The 13,569-nt window shown below is 36.1% G+C and overlaps 1 protein-coding gene across 1 annotated transcript; it reads right to left on the bottom strand.

Annotated features, from left to right (window-relative positions):
• Window positions 1–5,512: 5,512 nt before the first annotated feature.
• Window positions 5,513–12,924, bottom strand: LOC134660387 (uncharacterized). The gene is made up of 4 exons (XM_063516121.1): window positions 12,896–12,924; window positions 12,190–12,238; window positions 9,178–11,807; window positions 5,513–5,523 (listed from the first exon to the last, which is right to left on the bottom strand). Exons 2-4 carry the CDS (start codon window positions 12,195–12,197, stop codon window positions 5,513–5,515), a joined length of 2,649 nt encoding a protein of 882 aa, XP_063372191.1. The 5' UTR covers window positions 12,198–12,238; window positions 12,896–12,924.
• Between the last annotated feature and the right edge of the window lie 645 nt (window positions 12,925–13,569).

Below are 13,569 nucleotides of genomic sequence, written 5' to 3'. Positions count from 1 at the left end.
CTGTGATTACTTAAAAAACACCAATTAATAGAATAATTTGATTTGTTTCCAAAGTCGCATATGAACATGTTACCTTTGCGCGCAGCAACATGCTTCAGCGTACATTGGCCTACCATTTCCAATCTCTATCGCAAAAAAAATGCGACACTCGTGGCGGCCTAGCCAAGGTGACGATCGCTTGCGCTTCGCCATCGAATCGCTTTGTGTCTCTCTATCACTCTTCCATATTAGTGTGACAGTGACAGTTGTTTCGTTCGCTACGGAGCGTTAGCGATTGGCATGTTGTCTACGGAGCCTGGTTCTTAGTGACCATAGAGAAAAAAATACATAGAGTGCTCACTCCATACATCAGTTCAGACTATTAATTTCAGTGTTTACATCTAGCATCGAGTAGCGGAACTATCAGTACTGCTACTTGACAATAGATGTAGCACCGACCAGAAAGTCTTATCTCAACAGCATAAGACTTTCCGGTCGGTGCTACATCTATTGTCAAGTAGCAGTACTGATAGTTCCGCTACTTGATGCTAGATGCTAATAGTCTTTTTGGTACTAAAACTGATGTATGGAGTGAGCACTCTATGTATTTTTTTCTCTATGTTAGTGACTGACAAGTTGTGTTTGCCGGACTATAGTGTAACCCACTTTAAAAAAAAACAAGATTTCGTAATAAACATTTATTTGTTACTTATTGCTAATTCACTTAGTGCCACTTGCACCATTCCACTAACCCGGGGTTAACCGGTTAAACCTGGAGTTACTACGGTTTCCAGTACAATTTGGCACTTGGTTAACGCTTTAACCGCTTAACCCCGGGTTAGTGAAATGGTGCAAGTGACCCTTAGTCGTAAGAGCGTTTTCGCATTGTCCGATTCTTGAAAACTAGGTGACGACTTTTTCAGTACCACTACCACCAGTTTTGCACTGACATAAACGTGATCGAGAACGTAATTTACTTTCTATGCATCTCGCTCGTACTCGCGTATTAGTGCAAGCGAGATGTATAGAAAGTAAATTACTTTCTCGAAAGCGTTTATGTCAGTTTTGACTAGGGCTCGCGGTCGAGTCCGTGTTTCGTTTACACGTTTAGAATACCCGTTTCCGAATAACACGTACACGGTTTTCTGGCCCGTTCCCAGTGGCGTAGCTAGAGGATATGGCGCCCGGGGCAGGCTCCAAATTTGCGCCTCCCCCCCCCCCAAAACGAAATGAACTAACGAAAGGGTTACTTTTTACTTATTAAAGTTTACTTTTGATTAAAGACAAATAAGTGGTTTTTTAGTCCATCGGCTAACAAGCTTACGACTCACCTGATGGTAAGCGGTCACCGCATCCTATGGACGTCTACACTCCAGGGGCGTTACATGCGCGTTGCCGACCATTTTAAAACTTATACAGTTCTTTTTTGGAGATCTCCTTAGACTTGAAGATTCAATGAGATGTAATTATTTTTGAAAAGATGTGTCCCGCCGAGTTTGTTGCCGGTCCCATAATGGGATACCCTCCTCCAATTGAGGGGGGATTTAAATCTTCTCGGGGCAGAGGTGTAGGGTTGGAGCCGGTCTACCTAGCTTTATTTGACGTTCATAAGCGCATTGTAATTATGCCTACTTGAATAAACTATCTTTTATCTTTATCTTATCTTATCTTTATCAATATCGCTTGTAAGTTTGGGATCGTAGACTATTCATAGCGCGCCTTTGGACTGATTTGAAGGGACCAAGATGGCATCTAGGTGCTCCTGCCCAAAGGTGACAGCAGTACTCATTATATGGGATCTGTCCATGGTCGTACGCAGCATTTTTTAAGGGGTTGGGGCAGAAGTAGGGGAGGCTGGGGAGGTTGTAACAGGGTACGGTTGAAACAGAGATTCTTAGCTTATGGTCAGAGACCAGGGTGGGACAACTGCCCCACCTTGCCCCACCGTGGGTACGCCTATGGATCTGTCTGCCCCAGAGTAAAGTATCGCCTCCCTTTATTGAGCACACCAAGTTTTTTGGATACGAGCGCAGCCTACCCAGCAAGGTGGCTACGAAATTATTGGACGTCACTGATGGAGATGTCAACACCGCGAGGCTCCCAATACTCCCTGACATGGGAAGGGTTGTGCCTTGAAAAATGAGCTTTTCTTAGCGGTAAACGCGCAAAATTGAGCCTTGGTGGGATTGAATTGGACTAAATTCTCCCGATCCCACACCGAAACTCTGGATAGAATGCTCTCAATACCTGACACAGGTTTTTCACGGCATTCTAGTATCACAGAACGAGCGATGTTGGCACGGCATGTGTTATACAGGTTGGTCCAAACCTTGTCGTCCAAAATTGAATTGGATTGGATTGAATTGGACTAAATTCTCCCGATCCCACACCGAAACTCTGGATAGAATGCTCTCAATACCTGACACAGGTTTTTCACGGCATTCTAGTATCACAGAACGAGCGATGTTGGCACGGCATGTGTTATACAGGTTGGTCCAAACCTTGTCGTCCAAAAATTTTTTTTAGATTCTTCACGCTGTGGGCTATCAGAATATGTATGTTAGCCGACTTTTCGTAGTTTTCGAATTATGATTTTTATTTTTATTACTTTTGACTTTTTTTGAGAAATTCCGGGGTGAAGCAATTATTTATTAAAAAAAAACTATTGAACTTTTTTGAATATTTCTTTTTGTAACATAATCATTGACAAACGGCACAGTTGCTAAAAAAAATCAGCATCCTCACTTGGCTGAGTTGAAAAAAAAAGACAAACTTTTACGTTCAAGCATGTCAAGCTTAGATGTTGCCCTTACCTAAATAAATAAAAAATACAAGCGATTTCAAGGACTTTTGGTTATTTTAGAAACTGCTAGACCCTACGTTTTTTTAAAAGGTCAAAAAAGTGATACTTAATAGTCATAATTTGTCAGAGTCGCCGGTCAAACGAACTGAGGTGGAAAGCTACAAATTAGTAATTCATTACAAAAATCCTCTTTTGTTATTTCTACTATTATTTTATGGGGTCACTTCCCCATCGCTATTTCATGTTATCAGTGCAAATAAGTACCACGAACAATTATTAGAAGGCATAAAAGCAACGCAAAGCTTCACCCCGGAATTTCTTAACAAAAGTTAAAAGTTAAACTCGAAAACTACGAAAAATCGGCTAACATACATGGGGTATATTCTGATAACCAACGACGAGGATTCTAAAAAAAATTTTTTGACGTCAAGGTTTGGACCATCCTGTATACAGGGTGGCTAAAAAATAACTGCATTTCCGTTGCCAGGGAGGTTTTGGGATTATACTGAGCAATTTTTATTATGAGACCAATTGTAATTGTAATATAAGACCAAACGTGTAATTAAGATCCGTCTCCACGGATAAACGGGTATTCGAAGAAACGGATCTTATTTACCCGTGGCTCCGGACACGTCCTTGACGAGTAGCGAAGGAACGAACCGGCGTACTTAAGAGCTAAAAATGAATAGACAAAAGATTTATGACGAGTTTCTGTCATATTTAACCTTATTCCGTTGTTCGTAGAGTCGATATCCAATAAACGGTTTACAAAACCCTTTTCTGAGCAGGTAGCTTTTGCTTGCAATGTTGCAATACAAGTAGAAAATTAGAAATGCAGTATACCTATGCTACTTATCAAAACAGTATTTTATAAAGACTATATGGTTTATTATATTATAACTTGATAGCAGTAAATATAAAGTGCTAGTAATAAAATATAAAAGCAATAAAGAGTAACTATAAAGACTGTACACGATAAAATCTGGCCATGCATTTTTAATAATCTGTAGATATAAGTCCTATAAGTATATAGTAAAAATTCAATCAATTGTCAATCATATCACTGATATACCTACAATGTATATATGAGTTTTCTCGAATAGGTATATTTCTGTATATTTCTGTCAATAAGAAATGTATATTTTTTAATCTAATTATTTTTTATACGTAAGCCAGACATCTTAGTGTTATTATAGTAAACTATGTAAAAATTAAAGAATAATCATGTGTATCTGCCAATAAGAAATGTGCGAAAATTCAATGCAATAAGAATTTGCGAAAAGTCTTACATCTTATTATCATATAAAATGAACTTTAAGACTGTATTAATAAATATTATTTACAATATTTAGCAACAAAACAAAAACTATTTTAAATTAAAGTAACTTGGAAAGACTGTATTTTATGAATTGATCGACTAAGTGGCGAACTGGAATCATACTAAATACTTAAACACAATATTTTAAAAATCATATTTATTTCTTTTTCATTCTAATTGTTTTTTCTCTCCCTCTTATCATAGAAAATGCTTTTTAGTGTGGTGCGGGCTGTGCGGCTTTAAAACAATGGGAAACATTTACTTCTTAAATGTTTGCCGCTGCATTTGTTACAATTTCTTGTATAGACGTGTTCACCTTATTACACCGACATAAAGCTTATAATTGGCTGTGGCAGTTTTGATAATGGTTTGGGAACCTAATTGTTTTCGGCGATATCAGACAAAAGGGTATTGGAAAACAACACGTTCTAATGAATGGAACACCACCGCGCCGGCCGGCATTTATTACCTGAACACTCGTGTGAAAGTGACCCACGTGAACATGAATGATTACCAATTTTGAGATCTATCTTAATGTATGTAGCAATATAATCGCAAGGTAACCAAGGTAGCGTTTCGAATGCCGCTTGTGTGTACTTTTTTTGCGTCGTTGGCAGATTTGCTGTTTTCGCGCAGCAGTAAATTGATAAAAATAACAAATAACCACAAAGTAATTCATAATTATTTTCTAACTGTTATTTTTAACTAATATAGGTAGTATTTGTCTGCACATCTATTCTTCACGAAACTATATTACTTATACCACTATATAAAATGTGTTTCTTTCTTTCTTGAAATATAATTATGTAATGAAATTAAAGAATAAGATTAAGAATAAGAATCTTTTATTTGCGATAAACATTACCAGCAATCATAGTAAAAAAATTAAGGTTTTAAACTAGAGACTATTGAGTATTTTTAATTTTAAACCTACTCGAGGTTTTATATTAAAAATAGTAGACAATATAGAATATAGGGACACCTACTTTGATTCATATATTGTATAGTTGGCTAAATATGTTATATCAACACAGTTATAAATAATTTTAAAAAATTCGTACGCCGAACGAGTTCATCTGAAGTCAACATTCAATATTAGACCTTGCATACCCAGACCTAGAGCATTGATTGGGTCAAACTGTTTCGGATCCGTTCGGGCCGGTGTTAAGTACCCGTGTAAACGGAGATACGTATCTGAGAAACGTGTCTTGGGAACGTTTATTGGAGACGTATCCGGATCCCGGCGGTTCCGTGTAAACCGTGTTCTTAGCACCGCCGGGCTTAAGAACACGGGTATTCGTTTCGGCGTGTAACACGGATCCCGGGAGCCCTAGTTTTGACACTGTCAATGACTCATGGTACGGGCTGTGGTTTCAAATAAGAGTAATATACTGGTATCAAATCTTCATCCCTTAGTTGAATTCTGGAAAGAAATAAATTATTAAACAACACTGTTTTGTTTAAGTACTTATAAATATTAATATCTGGGAGACCGAGCTTTGCTCGGAAAACATATAAAAATACAAAAATGCGCGTTTTCCCGGAGAAAATCATAATCATAATCATTTATTCGATAAGACCTAGCTAGATCGATTTTACGCCCCCGAAAACCCCCATATGGAATCATCCATTAATTACGTCACACGTATTTCTAGGTTTTTTTACCCCTCCCCCCCTCCTTGTCACACTTGGTCACATTTTGCAAACCCCTCCCCCCTGGTGTAACGTCACATTTTAGGCAATTTTGTTTTCAACGAAATCGACAATATTAACTCGGCATTATTTTTTTAATAAAAAAATATTTTTGATATATAAATATTAGTAATTTTATAACACAACGAAAGTTACATCCAGAATCTCATTATTTAACTGTACAGCGAATAAAAAAATATTAAATTAATTTTCGGTTACTGATGAAGTTAAAGTGACATCACAATGTTTGTGACCCCCCCTCCCCCATGTCCATGTCACAACATGTCACATTTTCTTGACCCCCTCCCTCCCTCTAAACGTGTGACGTAATTAATGGATGACCCCTATAGCAAATTTTATCGAAATACTCAGAGCCCTTTCCGAGATCCCCGAAATATATAAATATACCTAGATGTATTCAATTTTCAAACAACGCATAATCAACTCTACTCTACACAATTTAGGTTCAAATTTCAGTGGCAAATTTTGGAGGTTTCGTTTGTATGGCTGGACCTTAGGAAATAATAGACCTTACCCATATATCTGTTTGATCACCAACACATATGACTTAGAGATGGCCCTGTCAGCTTCTGGCTTGGGCAGACCATCGAATTTATTATGCCAATAATCAACTAAGAAATCCCACTTCGGATACCATTTCCTGATTGGCCCCAAGTTTCTTATCTCTCTCTGAACAGCGCGCACGATATACAAGAAATGTACGTCCCAGAAAGTTTTCCAAGCTCTTTTGATTTCTCGCAATGTTTTTTTTATTTTTCTTCGTACTTCTGGTAGATTTTCATCGCTATCTTCTCTTTTTATCGATCTCTTTGGTTTTGTGTTTAACGCTTTTTTGTTTTCTTCGTGTTTCATTATTTTATGTTCTGTAAAGAGATTGCCGTTGTGTTCAGTTTTTCCTGCTTTTACTGATTTTATCAAAATATAAATCTTAGTTCCTTGTAGGTAAAAGTGCCTACTTTTCATATGTTTACTAGCTGTTATTTAGTTAGTTTGTTAAAGTATAACATTGCAAATATAGTTAAAAACAGTTCCTTGATTCGTTTTTAAACCATTAAATTAATGTTTGTTAGGTACTTTGTAGATTATTCAGTTTTATGATACAAACGTGCTGGTCTGGGGGCCTAGGTAATCGAAACTTAAATAATGTATGGAAACAGGCGGCCTAGCCAAGGTGACGATCGCTATCGCTTCGCCATCGAATCGCTTTGTGTCTCTCTATCACTCTTCCCCAGGGGGGGGGGGACACTAGAAATGTAGTTAACGTCAGTAAAGATGCAGGCGATTTCTATATTTTGCCCCCGACAACATACTATTGCGTAAAGTTGACTTCCGATTACACAAAGTACGTCACCAGATGTCACTATAAAATTCATATAATTTTAGTGGTTAGATGGTTGAGCCATTTTCTTCGTTATGGTTTGGTTATGGTGCTGGAGGAAATTAAGGTCCCTTTTTATAGTTTTTCGTAAATAACTCTTAAACGGTGGCCCGTAGAAAATAATGTTCTACCAGGTAAGTAATCTACATTAAATTTTCTACAAAAAAGGTTCAGTGCACTTTTTCGCTAGGATCAATATTTTAAAATCTATTAAAGTGGGAAAGTTACGTATAATTTGTTCTAGGGTCGTTTTTTTTTAGTTTTTCGTAAATAACTCGTAAACGGTAGCCCACAGCAAAAAATTATCTTTTCACCTCAGCAGCTCGAACAAGGGTACTTTGCTACTTAAAAACAGTGAGCAAAATCGCATTTTGCTCACTGAGTGAGACAAAATGAGCAAAATGCGATTTTGCTCACTCAGTGAGCAAAATGCGATTTTGCTCACTGTTTTTAAGTAGCAAAGTACCAAGGGTTCGAGCTGCTGAGGTGAAAATTTAATTGTTGGTATATCTTAAGAAAACATGAGTGAATAGAGGTAAGTGATGAAGAAGGAATACATTTTTCGGGTTCTCTAATATGTTCTCACTGCTGAGGTGAAAAATGTTGTGTACTACACGAGATCAAAGTTATTTACATCTCGTGCGCTTTTGAGTCCCTTACTACGCTCAAGATTCTAAATTAGATTCACTCGCTACGCTCGTGAATCTATTATAGAATCTTTCGCTTGCACGGGACTCAAAATAAGCACTCGAAGAAATATCAAACTTTGATCTCTTGTTGTACAAATAACTATTTACGTAAATAATCTATTTGAGATTCCTTATAAAATAAATGCTACGTCTTTTCACTAAAATATTAATTCTAGCGAAAAAGTGTACTAAATCTTTTTTGTAGAAAATATTATGTACATTACTTATGTAGTAGAACATTTGGTGTTCGTTTGGTGTACTACCTTTAGCGATTCCGTTTAGGTCCTAAATATAATCGCATCATTAAGGACAGCATGGTAAGTCCCTCGATTTCTTCGTTTTGTTGTCGACTGATCAAATCATTGTTTTTACATTTGCTACCATAATTTGCAAAGCATATCCTGGTGTTAATAATAAAGAAATGAAATTTGACACATGTATTATTGATTATTTATTAGAAAGTTAGTATAAAACATGTACACTACAAATTATATACAAAGTACGGCACGTCACACTTGTTAGTAGCGAGTGGAGTTATTCTGTACAATCGCATTGTTATTAACATTATTAAATATACGGTTGTTATCGAACGCCTGCGCTGGGTCCGAATTGATATTCGAAATGAGATCAGCATTAAGCTTACTTGTGTCTTCATCTAGTCGATTGGTATCTTCTTTCACATGCGACCCAGTGCCTGCTGTCTTATGCGGCACAGTCGAGTTATTTAAAAAAATAGTGTCCATAAAATATTTTGGTTGTCCGTTTTGTCTTGGATCACTATTAATGGTACTTATGGGTATGTCCGCCGTTCTGTCAATCATTATACGGTTTTTCAGTAAAGGTGACGAATTTATCATTTGAGGACGCGTTGCGGCTGGTTTTGTATTTGTCTTTTCTGTGACAGGGACTTTTTCAGTCGTAGTTGTCGTAGTTGTATAAATGTCAGGTAGCTTAGCTATTTCACTTGTAATTTTTGATAGGTATGTTTGTAAAATGTCAGTGTTTCGGTCTATTCGATCCAATATATGGCTTGTCAGTTGTTGGTTCTGTGACATTACTTTGAGCAGTTTTATCTTTATAGGATCGACAGTCGTTGTGGCGTGAGTAGAATGTTTTTCCGCTTTAATAGTCGTTGCCGTTGTCGTCGGCTCTAGTGTCGTAGTGGACATAGTTGTCTTTTGCGTATAATATTCTGTCTGTGTTGCTGAACTTGTTGGTGACTTTTCTGAATTTTGTGACTTTATCGTGTTACAAAGGAGCTTGCCTAAATCAGCAACACTTAAATGAAATATTTTACGTGGACTAGATGGTATAATGATGTCCAATAAATTCATTCGCATGTTAGATTCTGTTGTGACATTTTTATTTCTTTCGTCATTCTGTCTATCAACTAGGATATTATTTCTAAGACCACTTTCAATTTGTAAGGGACTCGTAGTTTCGTTAATGTTTGGTGTTGTTGATTCCAAATGATGATTGCAGATATGGGTTCTATTTATGTTATCATCAGCTATTTCAACTTTAGATATTTCGGTAACGTTAACTTGTGATGAATAGAGTAAACCACTTTTGTTATAAGACTTATTAATGCTGGTGTGAATTTCTTTAAACCCTGGTTCAGCATAACTCTCATTCTGACGAGGTATTAGCCTAATGCTAACTTTGTAGTTGTTCTTATGAGATGGCACAACAGCTTTTAATAAGTCTTGCACATTTGAAGACTGATAAATATCTTCATTATCAAAAGGAGTATTAGATTCTTTACTTCGATGATATTTTTTTAAGAGCGATCGATCCTCTCTGGTCTCTTTTTCTTTAAATATATGAGGGTATTTTGCCATAAGCGGATTTTCTATCATTCGTTGCCATGTCGGATTTTTATTTGAGAATATTAAAGTGTCATGCTCAGAATTTAATGAATCTTTGTACATATTTGGTATATTGTTCAGCGTGCTAAAGTGATATTCGTCCCCTCTTTCTTCATTTTCGCTGTTCATTATTTGTGGTCCATCTAGTTCAGCTATTATGTCTTGATTTCTATATATATCAGAGTTTCTTTGACCCATATCTCTGTCGATTATTCTTAATGTGTGAAGTTGTCTTTTATTTCTTTCTTTATTTTCTTGTATGTGTATAAAATCATTTGACGTGCTTTTAAAAAACATAGGATTTGTATTATGCGCATCCTGTTTTTTTATTTCTGAAATACGTGATCTGAATGGTTGGTTGCTTGGTTGAAATAGAGGTTTATTTCTAAGAAGGGGATTTTCTTGCGTTGATTTCATTACTTCAATAAAAAATAGATCTGGTTTTTGATTCTGCCTAGTTGCAATGTTATCATTATAGACATCTCCACCAAAAACTAAGAACATGTCATTATTTTCACTAAATCCAGTTTTATCAATAGCATTGATATTATCTACCTCCCGTTTGCTCCGTTTGGTTTTTCTGTAGATTTTTTTCTGTCGTGGAAAAGCTTTTGTGTTTAAATATTTATTGAGCTTCATCTTCTTATTGGAATTCATAATCGTCTGGAGAGAGACAGAGCGCCTTTTTCTACGCGGGTTCATTAGTGATGATTTCCCTTTTCTTTTCAAAATAATGCCTTGTAAATTATTTCCTCGAAATTCAGTACTTCTTTTATAAACATCGTGTACTTCTTTATAGGTATTGAAAGAGCGGTAATGGTTGTTGTAAATGTAGTTGTATTCATTTTTACGATGCTGATTTACTTTTTTAACGGACTCTCTCATATTTTGTCTGTTCATAACAAACCTTTTTGTTCGTAGAGCTGTCTCATCATTTTTGACCTCTCGTTTTTTCATTTCCTGTCCATACATTTCGTACGCTTCGTGATCTCCGAGTTGGTCAGGGCTATCATTCTTCTGGTGATACTTTTTTATTATATCTTCAATTCCATGGAATAATTTAATACTTTCCGGATCTGGTGCTTGATCTACATACTGATTATAGCCAATAGAGAACCCGGTGCCTTCTATGTCTTTAAAAAGAAGCTGTAATTTACCAAGGTCCTCTGCATTTGTGTTTTCTTGACTCGAATCAATCGATAAGGGAAGTTGGACCCTTTTAGGTATTGCAGGATATCTCATATCTTTTCTATAATCAACGGCTAGTTGATTTAGTTCAGCCGAATTTATAGATTTTGTACTACTAAGGAATTTTGGTTTAGAATCTTGTTTTTTCCATGTTTGACCGTTTTGATTAGCAACGAGTGGTAACCGGTCTGCTATTGGCATAGATTTGCTAATAGGATCCAAAGTCCTATATACGCTGGAGTGATTTGGGGTAGGTTGGACGGGACTTGCAATCGCTTCACGGTCAAGTGGACTTTGGTTTCTTTTTAATAATGGCTCACGTTGACTCCTGTCTTTTTGCGTGGCGTGCGCCATTGATGTATTTTCACGACTTGAACGTATAGCGTTCTTTATTTTTTCGATAAGACTCATTACTAACTTTCGTTTTTTCTCTCCTTCTAGTCCGGACTTATCGAAGTGCGTTTCTATTTCTACAAAAAGTTCATCGTCGTCCTTTGTGTGAGGACCGTGAGGCGTTTCCGTTTGCTTCTCGTAAGACGATTCGAGGTTTCTTTTTATTCGTATTTTTTTCTTTTCAATTGTAGACATAGAATCGTTAGCTTTTTCAAACTTTTTAAGATACTCCATTGTAATGGTCTTTAAGTAGGTATCTGGCAGGTGTCTATTTTTGAACTTATCTTTTAACACATCAGCGAAATCTTCAACATCATTTTTCATTGTATTTTCTACCGTTTTCCTGTTCTTTTTTTTCGTTGTTGTTGTTGTTGTTGTTACAGGAGTTGTTGGTTCAGAACTGTATTCGCTTCTGATTTTAATTGGTTTCCCATTGTATATAAGTTTTACGATGCCTTGAATATCTTCGTTTGAATTTCTGCAACAAACGATAATATAGTAATTTACTAATTTAGTATTTAAGTGGGGCTCACATACAACAAACGTTATTTTTTGCCGTTTTTTGCGTAATGGTACGGAACCCATCGTGCGCGAGTCCGGCTCGCACTTCGCTGGTTTTTAAATCGCGACTGTTAAAGGCTTAAATAAGATAACTGAACATAAATCGCATTGTGCAATGTGCAGGTACAGTCGCCTTCAGATATATCGGAGCGGCCGAGGTGCTCAATAATATCTGACTCTAACGCCTTGACAATAGAGGCGTGTTCAGATATTTGTGATGATCCGATCCGAGATATATCATGGCGACTGTAATACAACGTCAGTAAACATAATGTGAAGAATATGAAATTAATACTTACTCCTCCATCTTGTCGTCCCGTTTTATATCGACTAATATATATGCTGGATCTGAAATTAACATATTTAAAAATCATAAAAGTAAATCTGCAATAAAAATTAACAAGTTGTGGGAAATTTCGAATAAGTCGAAAAGTTCTCGGAAGTTTTACGAAAATTTCACAAGAAACGAAAAGATTCTTTCATTTTGGAAATAGTAAATTCCTGTAAATATGAGTAGGTCGTTTTCAAAAATATTAACTTACAAACCCCGGCCCGTACCAATGAGTTCTTCGGAACTTATGTACGAAATAAGTATCATTTGATATTTACCAGTCGCTTTTCGGTGAAGGAAAACATCGTGAGGAAACCGGACTAATCCCAATTTTTCCCTCTGGGTTGGAAGGTCAGATGGCAGTCGCTTTCATAAAAACTAGTGTCTACGTCAATTCTTGGGATTAGTTGTCAAGCGGACCCCAGGCTCCCAAGAGCCGTGGCAAAATGCCGGGACAACGCGAGGAAGAAGAAGAAGAGGATCAACAAATAATCACTAAAAAGGAATCATATATTTAAGGTTGTCTGGAAGAGATCACTCTTTAGCCATAAGGCCGCCTATTGTTTATCTCTGTCTTCATTTATTATTTGTGTTTCTATGTAGGTACATTTATTCTGAGGAGGTGCAATGATGAGGATTTGTATTGTATTGTATATATCTACGTAAATACTAACTTTTATTTTTTCTGATAGCTTTAGTTCCTCCTTCGTTGTCGGTATCTGTTCCATAATTTAAGTCAACGCCATTTACATCCCGAAGTCCCTTATTAAATTTGTATTTCCCTTCATTGTCCAGATTATGTTCCCGATTGATAACGACCATTTCTTTGGGCGTAGGTTCCGAGTGAAATTCTCCAATATCATCTGTGTGTTTATTCTCTGAAATTTACATATTTTATAAGATAAATGCTGTCATCGGTTTACCTTTGTTTGTTCGCCAATTTTTCTGTAGAATATTGTTTCACAGAAAATTTTTCAAGTAATTTCATATTACAAAATACACAGAATACACAGAATATTTAACTCAAACAATTTTAGTTCGGTTTAGTTACATTTCACAGAAAAAAATAAAAAATTGTTTCGTTTTAAGGATAATTTATCCATGTAATTTCATTTCACAGAATCATCAATATGTATAAAAATTGCTTCTTGTAAATATGGTTCACCAAAATTTAAAATACAGAACAGTTATTTAGTCGAACATTAATTTCATAGAATAATAAAATAAAATATTAAAGAATATTAAAATAGAATATTAAAGTATTCTTCATACATATTTTTGTTAAGCCGAAAGTCATTGTAACGTTAACAAAAACATTGCGGGTAAAATCATATGAAATGTTGACGCA

Source organism: Cydia amplana, chromosome 27 (genome assembly GCF_948474715.1).
Source record: "Cydia amplana chromosome 27, ilCydAmpl1.1, whole genome shotgun sequence".
NCBI lineage: Eukaryota > Metazoa > Arthropoda > Insecta > Lepidoptera > Tortricidae > Cydia > Cydia amplana.
The sequence above is the reverse complement of the archived record's forward strand: the minus strand, read 5'-3'. Positions and strand labels throughout refer to the sequence as shown.